At 35.1% G+C, this 26,643-nt stretch overlaps 4 protein-coding genes across 7 annotated transcripts; 2 read left to right on the forward strand and 2 right to left on the reverse strand.

Annotated features, from left to right (window-relative positions):
* The first annotated feature begins 816 nt into the window (after positions 1-816).
* Positions 817-3,180, forward strand: LOC136227050 (probable xyloglucan endotransglucosylase/hydrolase protein 10). The gene is made up of 4 exons (XM_066015778.1): positions 817-1,033; positions 1,124-1,224; positions 1,323-1,516; positions 2,659-3,180. The coding sequence occupies exons 1-4, from the start codon at positions 844-846 to the stop codon at positions 3,059-3,061; spliced, it is 888 nt and encodes a 295-aa protein (XP_065871850.1). The 5' UTR covers positions 817-843; the 3' UTR covers positions 3,062-3,180.
* A 6,121-nt stretch (positions 3,181-9,301) lies between these two features.
* LOC136226302 (uncharacterized) lies at positions 9,302-21,561 on the forward strand. Of its 4 annotated transcripts, XR_010687681.1 has the most exons (7): positions 9,302-9,729; positions 9,815-9,913; positions 16,825-16,895; positions 16,995-17,057; positions 17,142-17,462; positions 19,544-20,146; positions 20,228-21,561. XR_010687681.1 is itself a non-coding variant. In XM_066014700.1 (6 exons), the coding sequence occupies exons 1-5, from the start codon at positions 9,663-9,665 to the stop codon at positions 17,436-17,438; spliced, it is 597 nt and encodes a 198-aa protein (XP_065870772.1). In that variant the 5' UTR covers positions 9,302-9,662; the 3' UTR covers positions 17,439-17,462; positions 19,544-21,561. The 4 variants fall into 4 exon arrangements, 3 of the variants coding, with proteins under 3 accessions (XP_065870772.1, XP_065870773.1, XP_065870770.1); XM_066014700.1 differs by having other exon boundaries at positions 19,544-21,561; XM_066014701.1 differs by lacking the exons at positions 19,544-20,146; positions 20,228-21,561 and adding an exon at positions 19,444-19,461.
* Positions 17,896-18,384, reverse strand: LOC136227315 (pathogenesis-related leaf protein 6-like). The gene has a single exon (XM_066015960.1). It carries the CDS (start codon positions 18,382-18,384, stop codon positions 17,896-17,898), a length of 489 nt encoding a protein of 162 aa, XP_065872032.1.
* A 1,796-nt stretch (positions 21,562-23,357) lies between the features above and the next one.
* On the reverse strand, positions 23,358-23,849 carry LOC136227330 (pathogenesis-related protein 1-like). Its single transcript, XM_066015972.1, has one exon. It carries the CDS (start codon positions 23,847-23,849, stop codon positions 23,358-23,360), a length of 492 nt encoding a protein of 163 aa, XP_065872044.1.
* Between the last annotated feature and the right edge of the window lie 2,794 nt (positions 23,850-26,643).

Below are 26,643 nucleotides of genomic sequence, written 5' to 3' on the forward strand. Positions count from 1 at the left end.
TATTTCAATTAACATGTTGAACCATTGATCAATTATAATTTTATGCATTGAACGTTCAATAATTAATTAGACAAACATTAAATTCGGCTAAAAACGTAATCTATCTCCTTTTTTAATTTTCGACCCAATTTGGATGAAAAAAGATTACCATTAGGTAAAATATTATACTGATAATCACTAACGTTTGAGAACAGACAGTAAAATCGCAATTGAGTATATCCTTCAGGCTATGGATGTAAGTTATTTAAATATAATAGTGCAAAAAAATTTCTTCATCCCTGCAATGTATCCAGTTTAGTCATGAATTCCGGAAACAAAATCGGGAGACTCACGGGTTAGCAAACTGGGGTCGACATCTAGGTTATCCCGTTCTTTTATTGGAAGATTTTCCATCCTTTATTTCGACTTGTATCAACCGTAATTTATCTACTGAAAGAAAGTTATTATAAATAGATTATTAATATATATATATATATATATATATATATATATATATATATATATATATATTATAAATAATTGAGGGTTTAACAATATAAAATTAAAATTACTTTGACTAAAGTTTAACAATTGGAAAGATTAAAAGGCCCTATATTTATGGTTTGCTTAATTTAGAACAAAGAATATCTAAATAATATCTTGAACAAGAATTAAGTGAAGACTAATTAATACTAACAAACTCAGCTAACAAATGTTCCTTTGTTTGCTTCTCTCTAAAGATATTCTTACTTAGAACAAATCTTTCTTAAAACTAACTCTCACTACCTTAAATCCCCCAAATCTAATCCCTTAAATCTTCACTATATATATGCTAGATATCACAAAAGATTATCAATATTCATCATGTCCAAAATTTTGAGTTTGAATATTGCAATTCCTTTGATTGTCTTAAATTACTTAATTCAGATTTCATTTTCTTCTGTGGTTTCAACTGGAGATTTTAGAGAAGATTTCTATGTAACATGGGCTCCTAATCATGTTAATACTTCTTCCGATGGCAAAACGACAAGCTTCAAGCTCGATCAGGATTCAGGTATGTATGATACGACATTGCACGAGCTTAATTAATTGCTAATTAATCTATTGTCGTTTTGTTTAATTAATCCGAATCGGTCTATTTTAGGATGTGCTTTGGCTTCGAATCAGATGTTCTTGTTTGGGAAGATCGATATGAAAATTAAACTAATACCGGGGCGCTCAGCTGGCACTGTTGTTGCATTTTATGTAAGCGTTTTTTGGAAAGTGCAAATTTATCGATATGTTAATTTGATTAAACACATAATTAAGATTTTAATCAATATGTGATAATTATGTTTTTGCAGTTGCAATCAAATCAACCAAATCATGATGAGATAGATTTTGAATTCCTTGGAAATGTAAAAGGGGAACCATATATTGTTCAGACCAATGTATTTGCAGATGGGTTTGATAATCGTGAACAAAGGGTCATTTTGTGGTTTGATCCAACCGCCAATTTCCATACTTATTCTGTCTTATGGAACATTTACCAAATTGTGTAAGTACTACATATTTATATATTCCCATATTGCTAACTACAAAAGAATTTTGGCTCCCTTTCATGCTCACGGGTCCGAGTATTCGTAAAATTCACCCAAACCCACAAGCCGGATTTGGACAATAAAAATTTGGGATAAGGTGTTAAAATAGATTTATGGTTTTTGAAAAGCTATCAATTTAGGCTCCACATATAAAATAGCACCAATGTAGGAGTAACGTTTAAAAAAGAATATCAATTTAGGCCTCGATAACGGAACGTGACAGAACTTAACGGAGTAATATGAATGACGTATCACGTTCCGTTATTGAGGTCTAAATTGGTACCTTTTTTAAATGTTAAACCTATATTAGTGCTATTTTGTACATCGAGCCTAAATTGATACTTTTCCAAAAATCATAAAAGCCTATTTTGATACCTTATCCCAAAAAATTTATATCAGATTCAGCTTGGTTTAAGTTCGTCAAAGCCCGTCTATTTCTAAGACGGATTTAAAATTTATAAAAACAAGATGAATTTGACCCGTTTTATTAATATTAATTATTAAATTTATATTTATGTATTAAATATTCATTTATATATATATATATATATATATATATATGAGTTGAGCTTGAATTTTTTTAAGTCCAAACCTATCTAAATTAACAACGGACTCGATTGGACATGGTTTGAGCTTTTTTTAAGTAAAATCTTGTTGGGTCGGACCTAGATCGACCCATGAACAATACTATTCATAATTAGTTATGTTCATGAGTCTATTGACATGTGTAACCCACATTTTATGTATTATACTCGTATATGCATATTTGAAATATTTTCTGATTCGACATGCCACACACAAAATGAAATGTGCTTGAGAGCTGGCAAGAACTTTTGCATATATAGATTTATTTGGATTAAGTTTAAATTTTTTTAAGTCCGAGCTTCTTTAAATTAAGAGCAGGTTGGATTGGATTTGATTCTAAACATCTTTAAGCAAAATCTCATTAGACCTAGGGCGAACCAGCCCATGAACAAAACTTCTTGTAATATAGATTTGTTCATGAGTCAATTGACACACCTAACTCACCTTTTATGAATTAGATTTGTATATTCATATATGACGCGTCTCGGTCTGAATCCGCATCCTATTCTTACAGGTTCATGGTGGATTCAATACCTATAAGAACATATAGAAACCATGCAGACAAAGGGGTAGCATATCCAAGATCCCAACCAATGGAGGTCAAATTAAGCCTATGGAATGGTGAAAATTGGGCAACAAATGGTGGAAAAGATACAATTGATTGGTCTAAATCTCCTTTTATAGCTTCATTTGGGAATTACACAATTGATGCTTGTATTTGGAATGGGAATCCTAGATTTTGCAAGGCAGATAGCTCTACTAATTGGTGGAATAAAAGGAGATTTAACTCTTTAACTTCTATCCAAAAAAGATGGTTTAAATGGGTTAGATTACATCATATGGTTTATGATTATTGCCAAGATCATGCTAGATTTCAAGGCAATCTTCCTAGAGAGTGTTCTTTGTCTAAATATTGATTAGCTAGCTAGATTGTAATTTTTATGGTTATTTATTAGCTTAAATAATTAGTTTTTAAGATGTAATGTTTATTGATAAAGATGTGTTGGTGTGTTTAGAAGTAAGGTAAACATTTTGGTCATTATATGTGTGATTTGTGATTAATTATGGTAAATTATACTTATTATCAATCATTACTGAACTTACTAGCATTATGATCACTAACTTTAAATTCGGATAAAAAAGTCATTTAATATTACCAAAAACTAAAAGTCCTTTAACATTTACTCACTATAATAATAAGTAACCCTTCCGATAAAAATGATATTTTAAAAAATTTTGATTTTTGATTTTGACATCATTTAGATGTTATTTGAATTAGTAGAAAAAAAAAGTGGTTGTTTAAGGAGAATATTATTCATTTCATTTGTGTTCGAAATCAATTTTTTTTTATTATATATAAAGGGTCTCATGATTTTTTTTGTTTTTTGTTTTATAATTTATCTGATTACTCGGTTCGAATCTCTTTAAGCATCTCTTCAAGCAACCTAATAAATAACTCTTCGAATTCGAGATCTCTAAATTAAGCGACATCGGATCCTTTGTAAAGGAAATAAGGAGAAATAAGATTTCTTATTAGAATAGTCTTCTATTTATGTTATTCCTAGTTAGGTACAAAGACTTACATATACGTGATTCAGTTTACATTGTTCTATATAGTTTTATATTACTCATTATTTAATATCAGAGATTAATATAAGATCTATGATTGAGTCTTAACTATAAGCTTGAGTTTTTAGTTCAATTGGTTTCATGACATGGTATTAATGCCTCTAGGACCAAATGGTCGGGGTTTTAAGTCCTGACAACCTTATTAATGTGTGGAATTAAAAACACATGGTAGAATGAGGCTGTGTTAGTTTAATTGGTTTCATGACATTTAATATAAGAGAATTAAAAACTTATATAATATAGAGCCACAAAGATTTAAAAACCAAAAATCCTAATCAATGGTTTCCGAGAAAAAAAAAGTGGATTGCTAAATACCATCCCGAAATTACTTATCACTGCTCTCATTTGGATTTTTTTTGCCATTCTCATAATTTTGATAAAAAACTGAAAATCCTCTCTCCAAAATCATAAACCCAAACAACAATAATTGAAATTATGAAAATAATTGATATGTGACAACCCGAACTCCGGAAATGGATGACTACAAATTGGAAACATTAAAGTTTATGTTTTTTTTACCAAAGAATTCATAAAAATAATATATATATTTTTTATGACGATTTTGAATTTTGCGTCATAAAAAATTGAAGAATTTTGCATTTTTGTCACAAAAAATTAAACAATTTAGTATTTTTCATCACAAAAAATTTTACGATTTTGCACCGGCCAAAATTTGGCCTAAACGGATGCCGCATCCGTTCGGCTCATGGCGGGAACGGATGCCACATCTGTTCGGCCCATGGCGGGAATGGATGCGGCATCTGCCTCCGCCATGGGCCAAACAGATGCGGCATCCGTTCCCGCTATGGGCCGAACGGATGTGGCATCCAGATTCTTTAAAAAAAATTAGTTTTGAAATTTTTTTATGAAAAGGATAAAATTATCTAAATGGGAGCGGTGGTGATAAATAATTTGGGGCGGGAAATAGCAAAACCCTAAAAAAAGTTAGAAAGCCAACGATGAGGTTCAGTGAGTTCTGATGTGCTATGGATTGATTATATTGTTAGGGGTAATTAATTTATTAGTTCCTATATTTTGACAAAACACACTGTTTAATCTCCGTATTTTCAAAAACACACGGTAAGGTTCCTAACCTTTAGAAGAAAATTTCCGTAAGTAACCTAGTGCTACATTCTGAAAAGCCCCCTTTTTGCCCCTCTCTGATAAGGAAGTAAACAAAAAAGCACATTCTAGAATGAGAGATCAGGTACTTAATTATACCATTTCCTTTTCTCGATGAATTGTTTAGTCCCTAACGTTTTTCTCGTGAACTGTTTAGTCCCTACCGTTAGACTCTCATGAAGATTCTGTTAGTCAATTTGGATTAGCAGAAACATCGTTCGTCATCACTGAAGTAGTTGGCAGTAAACATGAGTTAAGAATATGGAGGAAATTAAACTCACCATTGAGAGTAAGCGGATTTCCACCTTCAATTCTAACAGGAAGAGTAAGCGAGAGAGATTTGAGTCGATTTCTACCTTCAATTCAAACAGGAAGAGTGAGCATGAGTGATTCGATTATGGGTTAGGGATTCAATCATTTCTCCATTTTTTTGTGAGCGAGAGTTGTGAGAGAAAGATATAGAGGTGTGAATTGCTTTTGACTGATAATAGTAAAGGGTAGTTTAGTCATTTCCGAATTCATAAACGGTAAAAAATCTAACAAACAGACAAAAGGACTAAACAGTTTACTGAGAAAAAGGTTAGAGACCTTACCGTATGTTTTTGAAAATACAAGGACTAAACAGTGTGTTTTTTCAAAATATAGGGACTAAAAATTAATTACCCTATTGTTAGTGATGATCTTATTTCCTTATCTTTCAATTGCTAATATCGCCCTAACTCTATCTTACATGTCATGTATTAAAAAGAATCAAGAGATTCATTTTTTTTTCTTTTCACATCTTTTCTAATGGAAGCTGATGGATTCGTCACCTTTCAAATTCAAATATAAGAACTAAAATAAATTATTTCAACTATTAAAATTAAAAGATGGTGAAATTGATGAAACTGAAATCAAATTAGTCAAAGAAAATACATAAATATTATATTTAAAAAAAATAGTTATTTTAAAATAATTAAAAATAAATACTAAAACTGAATAATATGATAAAATAAAAAATTTGGTCAAATTTTTTCTTAGGGCACAAAAATAAAAATAAATAAGTACAATGATCAAAAGAGAAATTAGTCTAGGATTAAAAATATATAAATAAATAAGTATAAGGATGAAAATGAAAATCATAAGTAAAATTTAGTAAAAACTATTTTTTTAAGAAAAAAATTTAGAAATATGTAAATATAAGGATCAAAAGTGAAATTAATTCATGGATAAAAAATAATAAAAAAAGAATTATATATATATATATAAAAGTTATAAAGTTAAATAGAGATTAAAGTAGAATTTGATTAGAGGAGTAGATGTGTAAGGTAGTAAAGGAGGGGAAACGACATAGAAAACCTTAAAAGGGTAGTTTTGGAGACTTTAATGAAATATTGTACTCTTTTGAAAAGCATGGAGGACGAGAGTCCAATTATAGGACAACACAAGCTTTTCAGGACTGTCTGAATGAATGTGAATTGTTTGATATGCAAGCTAACGGATTCACATACACTTGGTACAATGGAAAGGAAAGGAGCAGAACCTATTTGAGAGAACTGTGGAATGAGATATCCTCTTTCCAAATTCAATTATCCAACATTTAGCCAGAGTTCGTTCGAACCATGCTTCTATAATGCTTGACACTATAGGAATTGTTAGTGCTGGTGTGTGCTCCTTTCGGGTTGAGGCTATGTGGACCCGACATAACGGATACATAGAGGTTATTAAAGCAGAATGGTCTTCAACTGGAGACGCCAACATATAAGAGGCCCTACGAAAAATTGCAAATTGCTCTTCCGAGCTAAAGCAATGGAATAAAAGCACTTTTGGACTACAGATCATCTCTTTTCAAGCCAATACAGAAGCTACAGTATGCACCAATGCTACCAGAGGTTACTGGATCCCTCCACCACCAGATTTGATTAAATTAAATTGTGACATAACTTCATTCAGTAAGTCCAGCTCTTATAGAGTGAGTTTTGTAGCAAGAAATGTTCAAGGGACTATCCTACTAGGTGGAGCTTGCCCGGTGAGACACTGTTGGTCAGTTATCCATGCCGAGTTATTGGCAATTTTAACTGGTGTGAGGATTGTGAAAGAGAGGGGATTCAAGAGATTAATTGTGGCTTCTGATTGTCAGATAGCTATAAATTACATAACTCAGACAGCCGATGTGACCTACATTGATGTGGTCGTCCAAGAGATATAAACGATGGTAGAAAACCTCAAATTTTATCGGTTTGTCTTTGAAGGTCGTGATGCAAATAAGGTGGCTCACAATATTGCAAAATGGGGTCTAGGTTTTACAACTCCTCCGATCTATATTGATGATTATCCATTATCACTTGCCGTTTGTTTTAAGCTTGATTCTGTTAGCATTTAGTTGTAAACTTTGTTGTTATATAAGAAAAAACTAAAAAATGTAAAAAGAATGATTGAATTAATAAAAAAAATATCAACAAAAGGAATGAAATCTTCTCTTTCCCTTACTATTTCTTAAAATTCCCAAAACAAACACTCCATATCTTAAATTGGTAATTTTAATCGCACTATTTAAATTAAAAATGAAAAAGATTATAATTATTTATTTAAACTCATATAATTTTCTTATTTTAACATTATTTATTGTTTCATGTTTTATCCATTCTGTTTAATGTAGTATACGTGTCATATGAAAAAATATTACAAAACAAACCAAATTACATCCTCAAATTTGTAAAGAAAATGTATTTTTTTTTTTTTGCATAAACCTGTTTTAATGCTTTCCTTGTATATTCTTATCGCTATTGGAATTAAATTTGTGACATGGTCACCGATTATTGATTTGTTGGTTGACCATGGTGAACAAAATAAAAAAAAGTAGGACAAGGTTAACTATTTACAACCATCTAATATTTGTAAAAAAATTCTTAAAATATCAAGTACTTCAAAACTAAAAGTGTTTTTATCATCAAATAAAATATGTGAAACTGTTTAAAATTTTTTTATTTTTAAAAACCAAAAAAATAACTTTCTATATGACAAAAGTAGAATAAAAATTTCAAATCTGATTTTATCTATAATCTTTTTTGGTCAAATTTGTAAAACTGTTTAATTTCCTCAAAAAAAAAAAAAAGTATAGGGTGTCAAAAAAATAAATTTAAGAGCCTAATTAATGTACATTAGGCCCAAACTAAAATAAGGAAAAAGGAAAGAAAAAGTAATGGATAAATTGTATTTTTGCCTCTTAATTTAGGCTTTATTTCCATTATCATTTATCTTTAAAAGTTAATATTGGACATAAGGAAAAATAAAAATTATCGTTGTTTATTATTTCTATAGGATTATGTATTATTGGTCAAAAAGGGCAATAAAAAAACATATGAGCTAAATTTAGAGGTTATGAATGTAATTTAGCCAAAAAAAATTGTACGAAAAATGGGAATTTGAAGGTTTAGCCTTTGCTTAGCCTTTGTTTGGAAGATTGGAAGTTAATGGGAGATAAGAGCTAAAAGCAGGTAATGAAAAGAGAAGTGAAACAAGTTTATAGAATGTACATGAAGTTAAATATTTAACTTGTTTGAGAGTTTAAATATGGATAAATTACACACATGGCCATTGAACTTTACCCATTTTCACATTATGGCCACCCAACTTCATTTTTTCCCGGTATGGTCACTGAACTTTACACTTTTTAATACCAGTAGCCACTCAATTTTAATTAACTTCTTGAAATGACCGTTAACGACCTTAAAATGAAAATATTCAAGAATTAAAGTTGTTCAGAACGACATTTACCATGAAACCACATGTTTTATTTTCGAAAATCACATTTTTTGGAGCTTTCTCTCTCTAAAAATTCACTTTCTCTCTCCTAACCAAACACCACCTAAATGACCTCAAAACGAAAATTTTCAAGAATTAAAGTTCCTTAGAATATCATTAACGCTTTGGATTTTTTATTTTTAGTTGTCAATGGTCGTTTTGAGACATTAAGTGGCTACCGGTGTTAAAACGTGTAAAATTCAGTGGCCGTACCGGAAAGAAATGAAGTTCAATGGTCATAATGTGAAAATGGATAAAGTTCAGTGGCTATAGGTGTAATTTACCCGTTTAAATATGGAAAGAAAAAAAGTTAAATTTACAGTGCAAACATAAACTTTTTTAAAGAATTTTACGTTACTTTCATTAATCCTCAATTTAATGAGAGAGTTTGGAAACACTAAAGTAAATAAACATTTAACTTCAATTAACCTTCATTTATTCTAAAAAAACAACTTAAGTTTGGAAACAAAATTAATTACTCCCATTAAGTGACGGTTAAATGAAAGTTTTTTAACTTAATAACCCAATTTCAGTTTTACTAAATTTATGGAATTTAGAGATTAACTAAATAACCTCGTATCCCCCTCACTCACTTTAATTTAATGAACTTTGTAAAACCTTGGTCAAACATACACTTCGATTAGGGCTTTAGGAAAGTTAATTCGCCCTTCATCCTCACTCTATCTCTACAAAGCCGCCGCCGCCGCCTTTTTCTTCTGGTTCCGGTTGCCGGAATTCTCAATCTTTTCTGTTCTATACATAGATTACAAATTGCCCACCCTCTCCCGTTCAAAACACCCGAACTCGTTTCTCTTGCTCTTCCCCTACTAGAATTGAACTAAATTGACTTCACATTCCATTTGGACGCTGAGACTTCCATATCAATTGGATTTATTTATTGAAGTTCTGTTTGAGCTGCAAGGAAGTTTGGGTTTTCGCTTGAATTTATTTATTGAAGTTCTGTTTGATTGCCTTGGGAGAAAAATGGGCAGTTCAAGCAGAGACCTTCTGCATTTGGAGCACAAGAATATCACTGCTACCTCTGCTCTTGGTATCTTCACTTATCCCATTACTTATTGTGTTACTTTGTATGTTAACATCTATAACTCGTCTTACTTTTCTATATTTCATCACAGAATCCGCCCTTCTTGTCTGTAAGAAGAACTCTGTGGCCGATTCTAATAAATCCCATCCTGGTGGAAAACCAGTAACGACTAATGTTGCCAAAAGCCAAGGTAATGTTTCATATTTGGCTTAAATTGATAATTTTGAAGTTTACCTTTTCTTGTGATGTAACGACAGTAGTGCAAATAAGTGTTTTTCTTTGCTATAATTTCTCTTTTCAGAGTTCTCAGTTTGAATTACATTGAGCTCAACATTAGGAAATTGATTTTATTTTGAATAAATTCAGTAATTTGTGACTTCTATGTTTTCCTCTTAGATAGTGCCATTTTGGATGCTTGAGGCTTTTTTTAATTGTCATAATCCATCTGTTTATGGATTGAATATGCAATTAGTTTCAATTTATGTAATGGTGGAAATCTCTTTAAGCTTCATGTCATACTGTCCTTAAAGGTTCCTTATTTCTTAACCTGGTTTTATTTGGTGGTTTAAAGAATTTGAAGAGTTAGATTTGCTTTGCTCAATAGGTGGTTGTCTGATAGAGTTTTCAAATACAGTCTTTAACATTTTCGTGATTTTCCTGATTTCATTTCTCGTCTATGAAGGGAATTGAGGTTGCAACAAAAAACGTTGGTAAAACCCCATTTTTCAGATTTGAGATCCCATCTCCAAGAAGGCGTGACGCTCGTGCTTCTTTCGAGGAAGCTAGGTAGCGGACTCATTCCCCTATCTGTTGAGCTACCTTTTCTTCATTTAATTTTGCACCGGAAAGGAAGAGGCCATCAGTAATCTCACTGTCTGGCCTAGAAGCAGATGAAGAGTTATCTTCCTCTACCACCATCGATCTTCCTATATTGTGTAGAAGCTTGAATTATGACAATGGCATATCATGCAAGCATTGTCCTTGAACATGCTTGTTCCCTAGTTCTTAATTTGCTTGGTCACTTTTGGTTACTGAATGTCCTATTAACTAGATTATTTATCTCAAAATTTTGGGTGTCTATTGTTTGACATGTAAATGGTAGGTTTTCTGCTAATCTAGGGTTTTATTTTGCTCATGCCTGGTGGAAGGTTGTTCATCTCTTCATAAAGCTCGATACCAAATAAATTTATTAACTTCAGTTATTATCACTGATAAACAATCTATAGAAAGCTATTTTGGCTGTCGTATACAGCAACCAATTAGTGCTTGCGGTTCTTTTTCTTCTTCCCCTCAAAATCTTATTTAGCATCTTATAAATGTAAGATGACTCATAGAGGAATATGTTTATTTATAACTAATAGATTAGATGGATAATGATTCAACCATTTTGTCACATACAGGAGAAGGAGGAGTTAGTTATTTCGGTTATTATTTAGTTAATTCTGTTATTTCTGTTAGTTCTCTTATTTCTGTTAGTTAGCCAGCTGTCCCTATTCTGTTTTGGTTAGTTATCCCAGCTGCCCTTAACATTGGTGTGGTATTCAGTCGGTTATCCTAATTTGTCCTTTAGTCAGGTTGTTAGGCTATGTCACAGCTGTCCTGCCAGCTGTTAGTATTACCTCAGCAAATATGCTGCTATTAATAGGCCTATGATTGTACTGAAGATCGCTCTCGATAATTATGCAATGAATATCCCTTCTTCCTTCCTTATTCTACCCTTTCCTCTCTTCTAATCTTCTCTATCTTAAATTCTTATCTAAATTGAGATCTAAACGTTACATTGGTATCAGAGACACCTTTCCTCCGACCTGTGACTGGTTATGGTAAATAACTCAGTCAAGAAAACACGAGCAGCTGTCAGAAAAGCTAAAGCCGCCATGGAATCCGTTGAGCAACAACTCAAAGAGCTATCGGAGAGATTCAACGATAGATCTGAAGAAGTAGCTGAGAAATTTGAAAGATTACACAGTCAACTGGAAAATATGCAGAATGCACAGCAAAAACAAATCAATGCCCTTCACGTAGAGCAAAGCCTCCTTCGAAAAGAACAAGCCAACTCTCAACAAGCCATGGATGAAAAACTCCACCAGGCTCTGTTAAACTTAGCCAAAATAGCACAAAACCATTCTAAAAACTCTTCCCTCCAAACACCTCCCCATAGCACACTCACCCCAAATTCATACACCCAACCCCCTTATCAACGAGATAAACAACCACAAAACCAAACCATCAACATAGAAAGAGGAATACTAGGCACGGCACCTACTGTACTCCTTACAGGAGAAACATCAAACCCAGAACGAACCCCTTACTTCAACAAAATGCTACCCAGGTGTGACTTACCATCATTCGATGGTAAGGATGTTGATCTATGGATCAACAAGTGTACTAAGTATTTCGAGCTCTTTGAAGTGGCGCAGGATAGGAAGGTTAAACTTGCAGGTCTTTACCTCCAAGATAAGGCTGAAAGATGGTACAGAAACTGGATCCCTGCAAACACCAGAGCAACCTGGGAAGAATTCCTCACTGAAGTAGAGAAAAGGTTCAAGGAAACGGCGGTGGAAAATGTAGTGCAGCAACTTGAAGAACTCCATCAAGATAGCACTGTGTTGGACTACCAGGATCACTTTGAAGCCATCAAACTACGAATGGAAAAGGTTCACCCTACTATCCTTGAGGATTTTTATGTGTCAAGTTTTATTACTGGTTTAAAACCTGAAATCAGGTCTGCTGTTAGATCTAAGGAACCCCAAACCCTTTACGATGCCATTAAACAAGCAAAGTACCAAGAAACCTATCTGAAAGACCTTATAGAAGCTGTAAAACCCAAACCCACCTACAGATCACCCACACCAAACAAAACTTGGCCTCCCAACCCCAACACCCACCCTCGCACCACCTCTTTCACTACCAATCCAACTTACACTAATCCTACAAACCCTGACTCCACCACAACAAACACAACCAAGCTTCATCCCACCCAAAATCCATTCAAAAAAATCCCAGGAGCCTGTTGGAAGTGTGGTGACAGGTTCCACCCTGGTCACCATTGCAATTCAAAAAAGCTAAACGCGCTTCACTTAGAACCAGTGGAGGAAGAAGTTGAATACCCTGAGGAGGAGAATGAAAACACTGAGCAGATCCAGGTCATGGCGGAAGAACCTGGTCATATTGCCCTATCTATCAATGCTGTTGATGGGGGATTTACAGACACAACTCTTAGACTAAAAGGGAGCCTAAACAAGAGACCTATAATGATCCTAATCGACAGTGGGAGTACCCACAGCTTTGTCGATCTGCACTTGGCAACCGAGGCCAAACTTCCCTTGATCAAGGTTAAACCAGTTGCTGTTTCTGTGGCCGATGGAAGGCAATTAGTGGTCTCTACTAAATGTCAGGATTGTTCCTGGTCAATGAACAATGCTAAGTTTTCCTTTACAGTAAGAGCTCTTGAGCTAGGGGACTACGACCTTATTCTGGGGACAGATTGGATGCGGCAACACACACCGGTAACCTTTGATTTCGATCAAAACAAGCTACTCATTCACAAGGATAACAAACCTATGGAGTTGAAGGGTATGACTGAGGAGGTAAAACTCAAAATGATGACTCTGAAATCTGTCAACAAGCTTGTCTCTAATGGCTGGAAGGGTATTACAGCCAAACTTTTTCTAATCTCAGTTCATCCTACAGATCCCCCTAACCCCACACCTGACCTTCCTAACCACACCCCAAACCCTGCCATACAAACACTACTCAACCAATATTCACACCTGTTTCAAATACCCAAATCCTTACCCCCACAACGCTCACACGATCACTCCATTCCCCTCAAAAGTCCATCCAACCCTATCAACATCAGACCTTATCGCTATTCCCATACACAGAAAGATGAAATAGAGAAACTCATATCAGAAATGTTAGAAACTGGAATTATCCAGCCAAGCACTAGCCCATATGCTTCCCCTGTGCTCTTGGTCAAGAAAAAAGATGGAGGGTGGCGTTTTTGCGTGGATTACAGGGAGCTAAACAAGTTGACAGTTAAAAACAAGTTCCCCATCCCCATTATCCAGGAATTATTGGATGAACTACATGGTGCAGCACTCTTTTCGAAGATTGATCTTCGCGCTGGTTTCCACCAGATCAGAATGCGCGAGGAAGACATACCAAAAACAGCCTTTCGTACTCATATGGGACACTATGAATTCATAGTGATGCCATTTGGCCTTACAAACGCCCCTGCCACCTTCCAATCCCTTATGAACCAAATTTTCCAACCTCACCTTCGCAAATTCATCCTGGTCTTCTTCGATGACATTCTCATCTACAGCCCTAACCTAGACACTCACCTAATACACCTCACTGAAACCTTTAACCTACTCTCTTCCAATCACCTTTTTGCCAAACAATCTAAGTGTGACTTTGGTGTTTCCCAGATAGCCTACTTAGGCCACATCATATCTCAGGACGGTGTATCCACCGATCCTTCTAAGGTTCAGGCTATGGCAGATTGGCCTCTTCCCAAAACCTTGAAAAGCCTCAGGGGCTTCCTTGGCCTCACTGGCTACTACAGGCGGTTCATTAAAGGCTATGGTGCAGTAAGTAGACCTTTAACCCAACTTCTCAAGAAAGACGCATTCCACTGGACTATGGAAGCCACAACTGCATTCAACACACTTAAAACATTACTGACTACTGTCCCGGTCTTAGCCCTTCCAGATTTCAACCAATCGTTTACAGTGGAATGTGACGCGAGTGGTACAGGCCTAGGTGCGGTTTTAATGCAAAACGGGCAGCCAGTTTGCTACATGTCCAAACCATTGAGCCCCAAGAACCAACTCCTCAGTGCTTACGAAAGAGAGTTCCTCGCAATCTTGCAAGCCTGCTCAACTTGGCGACATTACTTGGAACATAAGTCCTTCATTATCAGGACTGACCAGGAAAGCATAAAACACTTGCTTGAACAGAGGCTGCACACCTCTCTTCAACATAAAGGGGTCTCAAAACTGCTCGGACTGGATTATGTGATCCATTACAAAAAAGGAACTGACAATAGAGCGGCAGATGCTCTGTCAAGGAAGTGGGAGGACTCACCAAACCCCCCTGACCACATCCTAGCCATTTCGATGGCCGTTCCCACTTGGTTAACTGAAATTCAGGCCTCCTATGAACAAGACGCTTCGGCTATTGAACTAACCCAAAAACTGTCTGTTTCTCCTATTGCAGGTACACACTACAGTTACAACAAGGGCTTACTCCGATACAAAGACAAACTCTTTATCGGAGCTACAACTAACTTGCGCCAGCGTTTGATCGAGGTCTGCCACAATTCCCCTTGGGGTGGTCATTCTGGCATAAAAGGGACACTCACCAGACTTCAACAAGGATTTTATTGGCCTGGCATGTCCCAACAGGTTACTAGCTACATCTCCAGTTGTGACACATGCCAGCGTTGTAAAGCTGAGCACATTGCTTACCCTGGCCTGCTCCAACCTTTACCAGTTCCAGAAGGGGCATGGAAGGATATCGCAATGGATTTCATAGAACGACTTCCAAAGTCAGCAGGATTCGACACAATTTTGGTGGTGGTGGACCGATTCTCGAAAATGGGTCACTTCATTCCCCTTTCCCACCCTTTCCATGCTTCAACCGTGGCTCAAGCCTTCTTGGACAGCATTTTTCGACTTCACGGGATGCCTAACACAATTGTTTCAGATCGCGATAGGATCTTCACAGGACATTTTTGGCGAGACTTTATGAAACTACTAGGCACTTCTCTACACTATAGCAGCGCCTATCACCCTCAAACAGACGGCCAGTCCGAGCGCCTAAACCAAAGTCTTGAAGGCTATTTACGCAGTATGTGTTTTCTAACTCCCAAACTTTGGTCAAAGTGGCTCAGCTTAGCTGAATTCTGGTATAATTCCACTCATCACAGTGCCATTAACATGAGCCCTTTCCAAGCTCTTTATGGCACCCCTCTCCAGTTACCTATTCTACCATCGTTTACAACAAGTGTGGCTGCTGTAGACGACGCTTTACGTGACAGAGACAACATGACATCGTACCTCAAGGAATGCTTATCCAAGGCTCAAAACAGAATGAAACAAAACGCAGACAAACACCGCTCAGACAGAGAATTTCAGGTTGGAGACTGGGTTTTTCTTAAACTACAACCCTATCGACAGCAAACTATAGCCCTTCGTACCTCTCTTAAGCTTTCAGCTCGTTTCTATGGACCCTTTCAAGTCCTTGAACGCATTGGCAAAGTCGCATACAGGTTGCAACTCCCACCCTCAAGCAGAATCCACAATGTCTTTCACGTTTCCTTACTTAAAAAGCGTGCCAACCCAAATGCGCCTAACCTCACCACCCTACCACCTACTCAAGCAGGAGAATTCATCATTCGTCCCTCCAAAGTTATCAACACTCGCAACGCTCTTATTGGCAACACCTCCACAGCTCAACTCTTAGTCCAGTGGGAGGGTCTACCATCCATCGACGCAACTTGGGAGGATCAGGCTATGATCGCTGCTCAATTTCCTGAGTTCTATCATTCTTGGGGACAAGAATGTTCTCAGGGAAAGGGAATTGTCACATACAGGAGAAGGAGGAGTTAGTTATTTCGGTTATTATTTAGTTAATTCTGTTATTTCTGTTAGTTCTCTTATTTCTGTTAGTTAGCCAGCTGTCCCTATTCTGTTTTGGTTAGTTATCCCAGCTGCCCTTAACATTGGTGTGGTATTCAGTCGGTTATCCTAATTTGTCCTTTAGTCAGGTTGTTAGGCTATGTCACAGCTGTCCTGCCAGCTGTTAGTATTACCTCAGCAAATATGCTGCTATTAATAGGCCTATGATTGTACTGAAGATCGCTCTCGATAATTATGCAATGAATATCCCTTCTTCCTTCCTTATTCTACCCTTTCCTCTCTTCTAATCTTCTCTATCTTAAATTCTTATCTAAATTGAGATCTAAACGTTACACATTTAGTCAAAATCTTCATCACATATTTAAATGGTTTCAATTTTTTGGAGTCAATCTACACTTCAAGTTATATTTACTTGGCATTATAAGTCATAACTGATATTTTATAATTGCAGTTCTGGGGAAAGTGAGAGATTTCCTAGGAGTCATATCTGAAGCTAATAAACAGTTGCAACACGAGTCCAAAGTATGCATTCTTATAATTGGGAGTTTTATTATTATTATTGCCTTCTTAAAAAGCTGCCCCTTTTCTTATTAGTTTCGATTTTTACTTAAACAATTATAGGACAATGCTCAAAAATATGATATTGAGGAGCTCACTGGAACAGAATCTGAAGTCATTGAAATGGTAGATGAACCTCTCTCCCTCCCTCAGGTTGCTGTCACGATTATGTGGGATTATAATTGAATATTTGATGCATCTTAACTACAGGATTTGATGCTTGGTATTGCGGATCTTCATACTCCTGAAGCTATAGCTGCAGCTGAATCTGCTGTAACTAGTGGGCAACAACTGGTTCCTCTGGATTCTGACAGTAGTGAATCAGAATCAGAAGCCACGAGTGATGATGATGATGATGATGAAGCAGACATTGATAATAACAATGATAGTGATGACGATGACAAAACTTTGAAACATAAAACATCTAAATCTGCCAAAGATGACTCAAATCAAGCTGTTGGAAGAAATGGGTCGAAAAAGCGGCCAAAAATTATTGAGATGTGTTGAATCTTCAGCGTATTCTTTTTCAAGGTATTTTCGGTTTTCACTATTGTATATGTGTTTCTGGCACTGAACGCTTTGAAATTATGCAAGTTTATTCTAGTTATATAAGTTATATTGAATTGGACTTCTCTTCGACAGTATTTGAGCAACTTCCAGTATCAGCGACATCGATGCAATTTAATATATGTAATGTTGATATTAGCAATTTTACCCCTCAAACAAGTTTTCAATTGATGCATACATGAAAATATTACTATAGAATGGATAAACATTTTTCCGAAGTTATTAATATTCTGTTAAATGTGTTCATTAGTACAAGAAAAAACATTAAGCGATGCGTAGTACGTCCAGAGTAAGAACAGTATTTACTCTGTTCTTCCTTGTTATTATGCTTACAATGGGGTGATTTTAAGATAATCTATGCTCATACTATGTTAATAGAGCACTAGAAATTCACTAGTTAATAGGGTTTCTGACCAACATAGTTTCCCGGAGAATCATAGTTGCAAGTGACAAACCACCAGCCATTGTTACATTGAACCCTGGCACAACCTAGCCGAACCGAGTTACTCCAAACTACTTGAGTATAATGCAAGCATTGGTTTCCTCCTATGCATGAATTTGAAGTGTAGTCATAGTATTGTTTCTCTGCTACCCATAAGTTAACTGCAGCAGTGCCACTAAATGAGCTACTGCTGCCTTTGGCTAAATTCTCCCCGTACGTTCCGTTAGAGTGCACAAGGTTGCAATCTGCAATTCTAGAATTGGCATAGTTTTGAGCATATGCAGCAACTGTTGCATCCCACACAATGTTTGCTACACCAACCTGTGCTCTTGGTGTGTTGTGTGCATTAAGGTAGTCTTGCTGCGTGTTTTGGGCTCCGGATCGGTGCACCATGGCTAAGCAGAGTAGGGGAAGTAGAGCAAGTGAAACCTTGAATGAACTCATTATTTGTTGGTTTGGTTTGTTGATGGTATGGAAGTTGGAAATGAAGGTTAGAGAAGATGGGTACTTATAGGAGAAAAAGTGTGAAAGATTTGCCTCTAAATTGTCATATTTTAACTAGTTTAAGCAAGACTTCCCACTTGGACATGGAACTTTGCTGTAACTAGCAGTAAGTATTTTTTAATGGTACTGAAATTAGAATGTATTGTTATTGATAATTGTGAAAATTGCATGTTCTTCCTTCCCTTTATGCCAAATTAAGTAAGATCAAATAGATTAATATTAGGAATTAAGTTACAAGTTGAGTTCTAAGGTTATCGGGGGAGAATTGATTTAGACTTCATATATAAAACCGTGTAATGTTAGCACTATTGTTTTGTAGATGAAGTGATTTCAGACTATTATTGGCAGATCAAACACAGGTCAATTTCCCGCTATGCTTATTGGTGGTGAACAGACCGACTCCGTATATGAAACCGTTTAAATTTAGCAATAACATTTGGTTCCAAGTAGACGTTAGTAGGCCTTAGGTTTCGTAGACATAGAACCAAATTAACGATAAACTTGAATCTACGGTTAATTAGGTTTGAAATTACTCCATGTCCAAAATTTTAGTGCCTAATGTTGTACGGCTCTACAATTGCAGTCTAATCTGTTTTCTTCAATAACCATCTTAGTACTAATATTGTACGATTCTATAAGTGTTTTTCTAAATATGTTTTTTTTTGGTTTCGTGGTGAGAGTTTTGATCTAAAATTAGAGGTTTTTAATAGTGGTGTTTGGTTAAAAGTTGTTTAAGAAAACGGATTGGACTCAAACTACTAATTTTGAAAAAGTTGGTTTTAAGAGTTTTTTTTTTTTTTTTTTTTTTCAAATAGAGGATTTAATCATTTATATTAAATTTTTTTTTTTGTTTTTACCTGCTTTTCATGTACACTGAGTCACTGACTATTATAATTTAGGTCAATTATTATTACTGTAATTTATGTTTAAAAAGGTTTTTACATCAATTATTTTATTATAAACAATATCTTTTTCACGTTTCAAATACTCTACTAGCAGCTCAAGAGAGAGTAGGGCGTATTCACAGATGTCAGATTGCGAGGACGGCCCCATAAGTTTCCCACCTTTTCTTCGCTGATGATTGCATGCTATTCTTCAGGGCAAATTATGCTGAGGTGGCAACAGTTCAAGCATGTATGCTTTCCTATGAGCAGTCTTCGGGCCATCAAGTTAACTTTCAGAAATCACCTGTTCTCTTCAGCAAAAATACTACATCAGAAATGCAATTGCGGGATCACGTGACTGGGGTATTGGGTGTGCAAGAAGCGAGTGACCATGGCATCTATCTTGGAGCACCGATAGCGGTGGGAAGAAGCAAGACGCAAACATTCAGATATCTTAAAGGCAGGATCCGATCACGGATTGAAAACTTGAAAGAAAAATTCCTATCACATGTCAGGGAAGAAGTACTTGTTAAAGCAGTCATTCAATCTATCCCAATGTTTATAATGAGCGTTTTTTTCATGCCAGATCAGTTCTGCTCGGAGATTAACAGTATGACCAGCATGTTCTGGTGGAAAAATTCAAGAAGTACCGGTAGGCGCATCTTTTAGATTAGCTGGAAGCAGTTGCGTACATCAAAAACTATAGGTGGTATGAGGTTTCGTGATCTTAGGGGCTTCAATCTGACACTGCTAGCTAAACAGGGATGGCAAATTCTTCAAAACCCGTCTTCCCTAGTGGCTCGTGCCCTCAAGACGAGGTACTTTCCATCTACTCAATTTCTGTCAGCTGTAGTGGTGCATAACTCGTCTTACATATGGCGAAGCATTATCTGTGGCAGAGATCTCCTAGTACAGGGTACATGGGCTTAGGAAAAAAAATAGGGAATGGAGCAACAACAACAATCTGGAGCGACCCGTGGCTCCTTGACCCTATTAATCCATTTTCGGAAAGCATGACATACATGATTGTGGGAGATGGTTCTGTTCGATATTTTTGGACAGCGAGGGACAGTGGAAGATGGAGGTACTGGCTACTGTTTTTAATGCACGTGATCGGTTAATTAGCTCTATCCTGAGGCGGAATTTGACACGGAATGACGACTGGATGTGGTATTGGGAGAGGAGTGGAAGCTACTCGGTGTGCAATGGCTATAGATTAGCGATGTTTGTACAGGATGACCCCGTGACTGCTGCGCCTATCAATTGAAAGGCAATTTGAAATCCGTCGGCATCGCCAAAACTGAAAATTTTCGTATGGAGGCTTCTAGCTCGTTGTTTACCTATGATGGATAATTTAAAATGGAGACATAGCACACTGGCTAACTTCTGCCTAGTAAGCAAACTACACCTGGAGAAGATGAGACACATGCTCTCTTTACGTGTAAGATAACGACAATGTCATGAAAGATATTCTTTGGAGATGATCGTATGGTGCGGGTCAGTTCTGGGATTGACTGGATAGTCTCAGCCCTTAACACAAATGACAGTGCGAGGTCTACAGAGATGGTTTGCGTATTGTGGGCGTTATGGCGTAATAGAAACCAAACGGTCTGGCAAGGGTAGACAACACAAGCGGAGGTGATAGTTTCTGCAGCAAAACATGAATCAAAATATTGGGTCGGAGCTTACAAGGACTGCAGAACACAACATATGGTTATTACTCGTCGAGTAGATCGATGGTAGAAGCTAGCTGATGGATTCCTTGTTTGGAACTTCGATGCATGAGTTTTCACCGATAGGGGCTCTTGCTCTTATGGATTTTTGCTTAGAAATTCCATAGGTCACTGCACCTACGCATTTCATGCTTCGCTTGAGGGATTATATGAACCAATAGTGGCCGAAGCAATTGCAATACGAGAAGTGCTATCCCGATTAAAAGTCCGGGATGTCAGGAATGTGGAGGTGAGAGCGGACTGCCTTTCGGTAGTTCAAGCAATAAACGATTCTTTGTTTCAACTTTCTTACTTAGGAGATATTATTTCCGATTGTTTGTTCTTATTGCGAGACCTAGTGAATGTCTCAATTTCTTTTGTTAAATGAACAACGAATTCTGTAGTTCATGGTCTAGCTCGGACTATAGTCTCTAATTCTGTTCGTGGAGAGTGGGATGGCCCACCTCCGTCCCTTTTCGATGTAATCGTTGCTGATATTAGTTAATAAAGTTTGTTACTACTTAAAAAAAAACTAATAGAGTATTTAGAACGTTTTGAAAACTATATACTTTCTAAAACTAATCTGGTATCAAACGAATAAAACTATACCACGTGGTACCTAAGAAGCCCGAGCCAACTCTCGGAGATAGAGAGCATTTGACATATCCTCAAATAAAATGAGCAATACGACTGCATATCAGGAAGCTAGATTTGAGAAGTCGTACTAGACCTAGTCAAAGATCTAGTCACAACCGTAGTCGAGCTCCATCACGGGAATCATGGCCTTAGTGGGCTTACAGGATACTAGACTCGATATCTGGGTACATTTCCTCCTATCAACATGAGACACGTGACCCACCTCGCTCTTTAACTTAATAATTTTCTATAGCTCGACATCAGTATAAATATAGTAAGCTCAACCCAATATAGATAGATTCATTTTTCATTCTACTAAATTTACACAACAACTTTTATTTACTAATGCTGATCATCGTCCAATCCTCTCATAAACTAACTTAGATATCGGAACAAGTTTGTCGTTCAACAATCTTCCTTTGATCTTGCTTTTGTACAGTTGCTGGTTAAGACATAGGGGGTGTTTGGGTGCTTCTTTTCGTGTTCCTGTTTGCCTTTTCAGTTTGAAATGGAGAGTTTTATGTGTTTGGTTAGTGACATTCATATTTGCCTTTTACACTTGAAAATCAGCATTATGTGTTTGGTTAGTAACCTCCTGTTTGCTTTTTACATCTGAAAAGTAGCATTTTACAAAAACAGAGAATCTCTGCTTTTTGGAAAAACAGCTTTTTCCAACAGCAAACAGTAAACCGTAACAGTAAACAACAACTAGCAACAGCAAGCAGCAACAACAAACAGTAGGTAAAACAAACGGCCCATAAACTCTTATAATTCAACCACATTAATATATTTATATTCAACATATAATTAATTCTTTTTGCACTAATTTGACTATAAAATATTCATTTAAAAGTTCAAATTGATGGTAAAAATACATTTTAATATTTTAAAAAGTCAAAAGCTACGGGGCACCCCGTACCAAGTCACCCGTGAATCCGCCAAGTTGAAAAAAATATAGCACTTTCTCCAAAAATAGTGCAATGTATAACGCAAGCTTATTTGAAGGGATTATAATTTATAAGCCATAATATTGGCATGATTTATGGACATTATAGAAAAAATCACAATTGGAGCAATAAATTAGGCAAATTTTTCACAAAAAAATAAAATAAATAAATTAGGTATTTGAAAAAAATAATATACATTTGAAAGAAATAATATATATTTAATCAATAATTTGATTTTACCTATACCCCTAGCTTCAGAGGTGCGGGTTCGAATTCATTTTCTTAAAAAAATATATAATTATTTATGTATATTTTATTTAATTTCAATTGTAATTTTCTTTTATAAAATGATGAATGTTGAATTAAGACTATGAATTTTGTTAACCATTCCTTTTTTTTTTTGATAAAAATTAACCATTTCTTTTTTATCATTATCATTTCATATGAATTTTTATTTGCATTTAAGATTATATTTGTTTATAGTTTAGATTTTTTTTATATCTGATTTGACTATAAATTGTAAAATCATGATTTAAAATGTATACACACAAGATTTAATAATGAATTTTTAATTACAACTAACTAAACTTGATTAAAAAAAAAAAACTATTTCATAAACTAGTAGTTCACAATGCACTATGTTATAAATTATAATCGATTAAAATTCAACATCACAAATAGAAATCAGAAATTCGTTATATAAAATTCCACGCATTGCTTATCTATGTAGCCAACTAATAAGGTCTTTCTCCAACGTAATTACCGGGAGGATCATAGTTACATCCAACGATAGTTCCACCAGTATTGCAAGTAAACTTAGCACACCCGACACGAAGCGAGTCACGCCACACAACCTGAGTATAATGCCCACAAGCTTGATCCGTAGCACAAGAATTAGCCTCATAATCATAACATTGTTTCTCATCAACCCACATTGTCACTGCATCCATTGCCGATAAGTCTCCACTACCCCACGCCAAGTTCTCGCCATAAGGCCCGCCGGAGTGTACAAGTTCACAATCATGTAAAAGGGTGTTTAAATAATCTTGTGCGTATATTACTAAATTCTCATCCCATATTAAAGGTCCGATACCGACTTCTTCCCTCGCCGCGTTTTGAGGTTTAAGGTAGTCGATTGGGTGGTCATGGGCATTGATCACCGGAAGGATTAGGGCTGCGCCTAAAACTACAAGAAGAGCAAGAGTTGAGGAAATTTGAGAAGACATTGATTTAATGTTGATTGTACATTTTGAGTTTGGTGTGGAAAGGTTATTTTATAGGGAGTTGCCGTTATTAAATATGTTATAATTGTACCGTTATTATTTATTTATGGAAAATTATTGAAATAAAATGCAGTTATGCCAATAATTAATTAAAGGGTTAAAAATAAACCTACAAGACAACTAATTAATTACCAGTTTCAACTAGAAAAAGTTTCATTTAGAGTAACAAATTTATTTATTTATTGCTATATAGATTAAATCCAATTCAAATGGTGGGACAGTGTTTCATTTTTAATTAAAGCCTATTGAATTTTTTTTTCTCTCAATCAAATCCAATTGATATTAAGATTAAGCGATATTAGGGGCGAAGACAGGGAGGGGTTTGGAAGGGGCCAGACATTTTCGGCCGCCGGAACCATCCATATTATAGATGGTTTTGGCCCATTCAGCCACTGAAAACACCCTATCATGGATGGTTTTGGTCTTCTGTTTTCAATGAATTAAGGTTGAGGTGGTTAACTAGCTCGTTGAGTTTGTATTTAGTTACAAAATCCAACTTGATTAGTATATAATAAAGGATAAAGTAGTCTAAGTTTGTTCAAAACGAGCAAATTTTACTTAATTTTAAAAAGTTTTTTTTGAGTGAATTCGATTTAGTAATTTTTTTTTAAAAGCACGTAGGTGTTAATTTGGTCTCCAACAACCAATACTGTATTCGCCACTAATCGTATAAAAAGTACTATAAAAAAATTTACTTTTGAAGAATACTTTTTAATTGTTAAAAATATAAATTGACACAATATCAACTGAATTTTATGTTTAAAATAGATTTTTTTTTAATTATCATAATAGACTTAAATGCCTCAAGCATCAAAATTCTTTTTGCTATATATATAGGGGAAACTTAGATTAACTCATAGGTCCGTAATTCTTGGCTTTAATTGATTGATTAATTTGTAAAATATTTTCTTAATATATTCTAGATGCATAATTCCTCCCTAAACTACAAAAGCCTATATTATTTTCAAATTTCATTTAATTTAGATTTTCAACATTATATTTTTTGGTTTTAATTAGTTAATTAAAGTCTCTACTTTAGAAAGTGGTTTATTTTGAAGGATTTCAATGATGAAATTGAAATCACAATTATGTTTTTACGACTTTGGATTTGTAAAAATATTAACATTTCATTCAATATGTGATTTGTTTTTTTATTTTTACGTTTTCCCTTTTATGAGTTTTTCTCCTAATTTATGCGCTTTGTTTTCTTCTATTTATGAATTTATGTATGAAGTTTTATTCATAATTCGAATGTATTTTTATAATGGTATAATATACACTTATATAAAAAAAAATCTCCACGGTAACAAGCAAAATAAACTTATAAAAATAAACTTACGATTATAATCATATGTCTCCGATCAGACAACGATGGAGAATACAAAAGTTGTCCTTTCATGAAAGTTTATCACGATGAAGTATTTTTACAACACTTCACTTACGATTATAATCATATGTCTCCGATCAGACAACGATGGAGAATACAAAAGTTGTCCTTTCATGAAAGTTTATCACGATGAAGTATTTTTACAACACTTCATAGTAAAAAAAACACACTATATCAGAATGGGGTGGTAGAACGCATGAACCTAACTCTACTAGAGAAAAATTAATGTAAGATGTCTCAGGCTGGCTTGAAAGACGGTTTTAGACTGAGGTTGTAACATATACATGAGCCATCTCATAAATCAATTATCATCATCTACTATAAAATGGCAAGACATCATTAAAGGTATGACATGAAAAACGTCCTAAACATTATAATTCCTTACATTTGTTTTGTAGTACTGCATATTACAACGCTGAGGAATCAAAGTTGGATCATAGAGCAAAAAAGGTCATTTTTTTGGGGATTTCCTTTAGAGTCAAATGATATAGTTTGTGGTGCTCAAAGTCCAATAAGATAATATTCAGCATAGATGTTACCTTTGATGAATCCACCATGTTGAAAAGGGTAGTAGATAAGAAGACATATGGTATTCCATAATAATTAGAGAATACTTCCAAACTGGTGGAGTTTGTTGGAAGTAGAAGAATTGATCCAATAATTGTGGAATCATATACTCCTATATTAGAAGTATCAGATGAAGAAAGAGTGGTTCTAGCATAACAATCTTTATAGAAATAGAGACTAATTGCATTGAGAAAGAAAAATAAAAATAGAAAAGCCTATTCGTTATCGTTATGATGATATAGTGGCTTGCACATTTTCGGTTGATGAAACTCCTACATCATATAGTGAAGTTGTACAAAGCTCAAAAGATGAAAGATAGAGGAAAACTATGGATGAGGAGATGCAGTTTGTAAAATCTTGGCTTGATACCATGTAGATATTGTCATATCTACATGGTATTGGGTCAAACTGTTATGCAATCCACTGAAAAGAACCAGACATGTAAGTTAGTAAGTTTGTTAAAGGAAAAGAAGGCAATGGATGCAAATGTGTGCAACGAAAGAAGAATTTCCTGACAAGAATAACACCCATTACAAGGCAAGGTTAGTGGCTAAAGGCTACACTCAGAAGGAGATAATTGATTACAACGATATCAAAATATTGTTGGCGTTTATAGCACAATTGGATTTTAAATTATCTCAATTGGATGTAAAAACAGAGTTTTTACATAGAGAATTGAAAGAGGAAATTTATATGACCCACTCGGAAGGATACAAAGTTATTGATAAAGAAACTTTACTGTGAAAATTGGAAAAAAAACGTTGTATGGTTTGTAAGAATCAC

Source organism: Euphorbia lathyris, chromosome 4 (genome assembly GCF_963576675.1).
Source record: "Euphorbia lathyris chromosome 4, ddEupLath1.1, whole genome shotgun sequence".
NCBI lineage: Eukaryota > Viridiplantae > Streptophyta > Magnoliopsida > Malpighiales > Euphorbiaceae > Euphorbia > Euphorbia lathyris.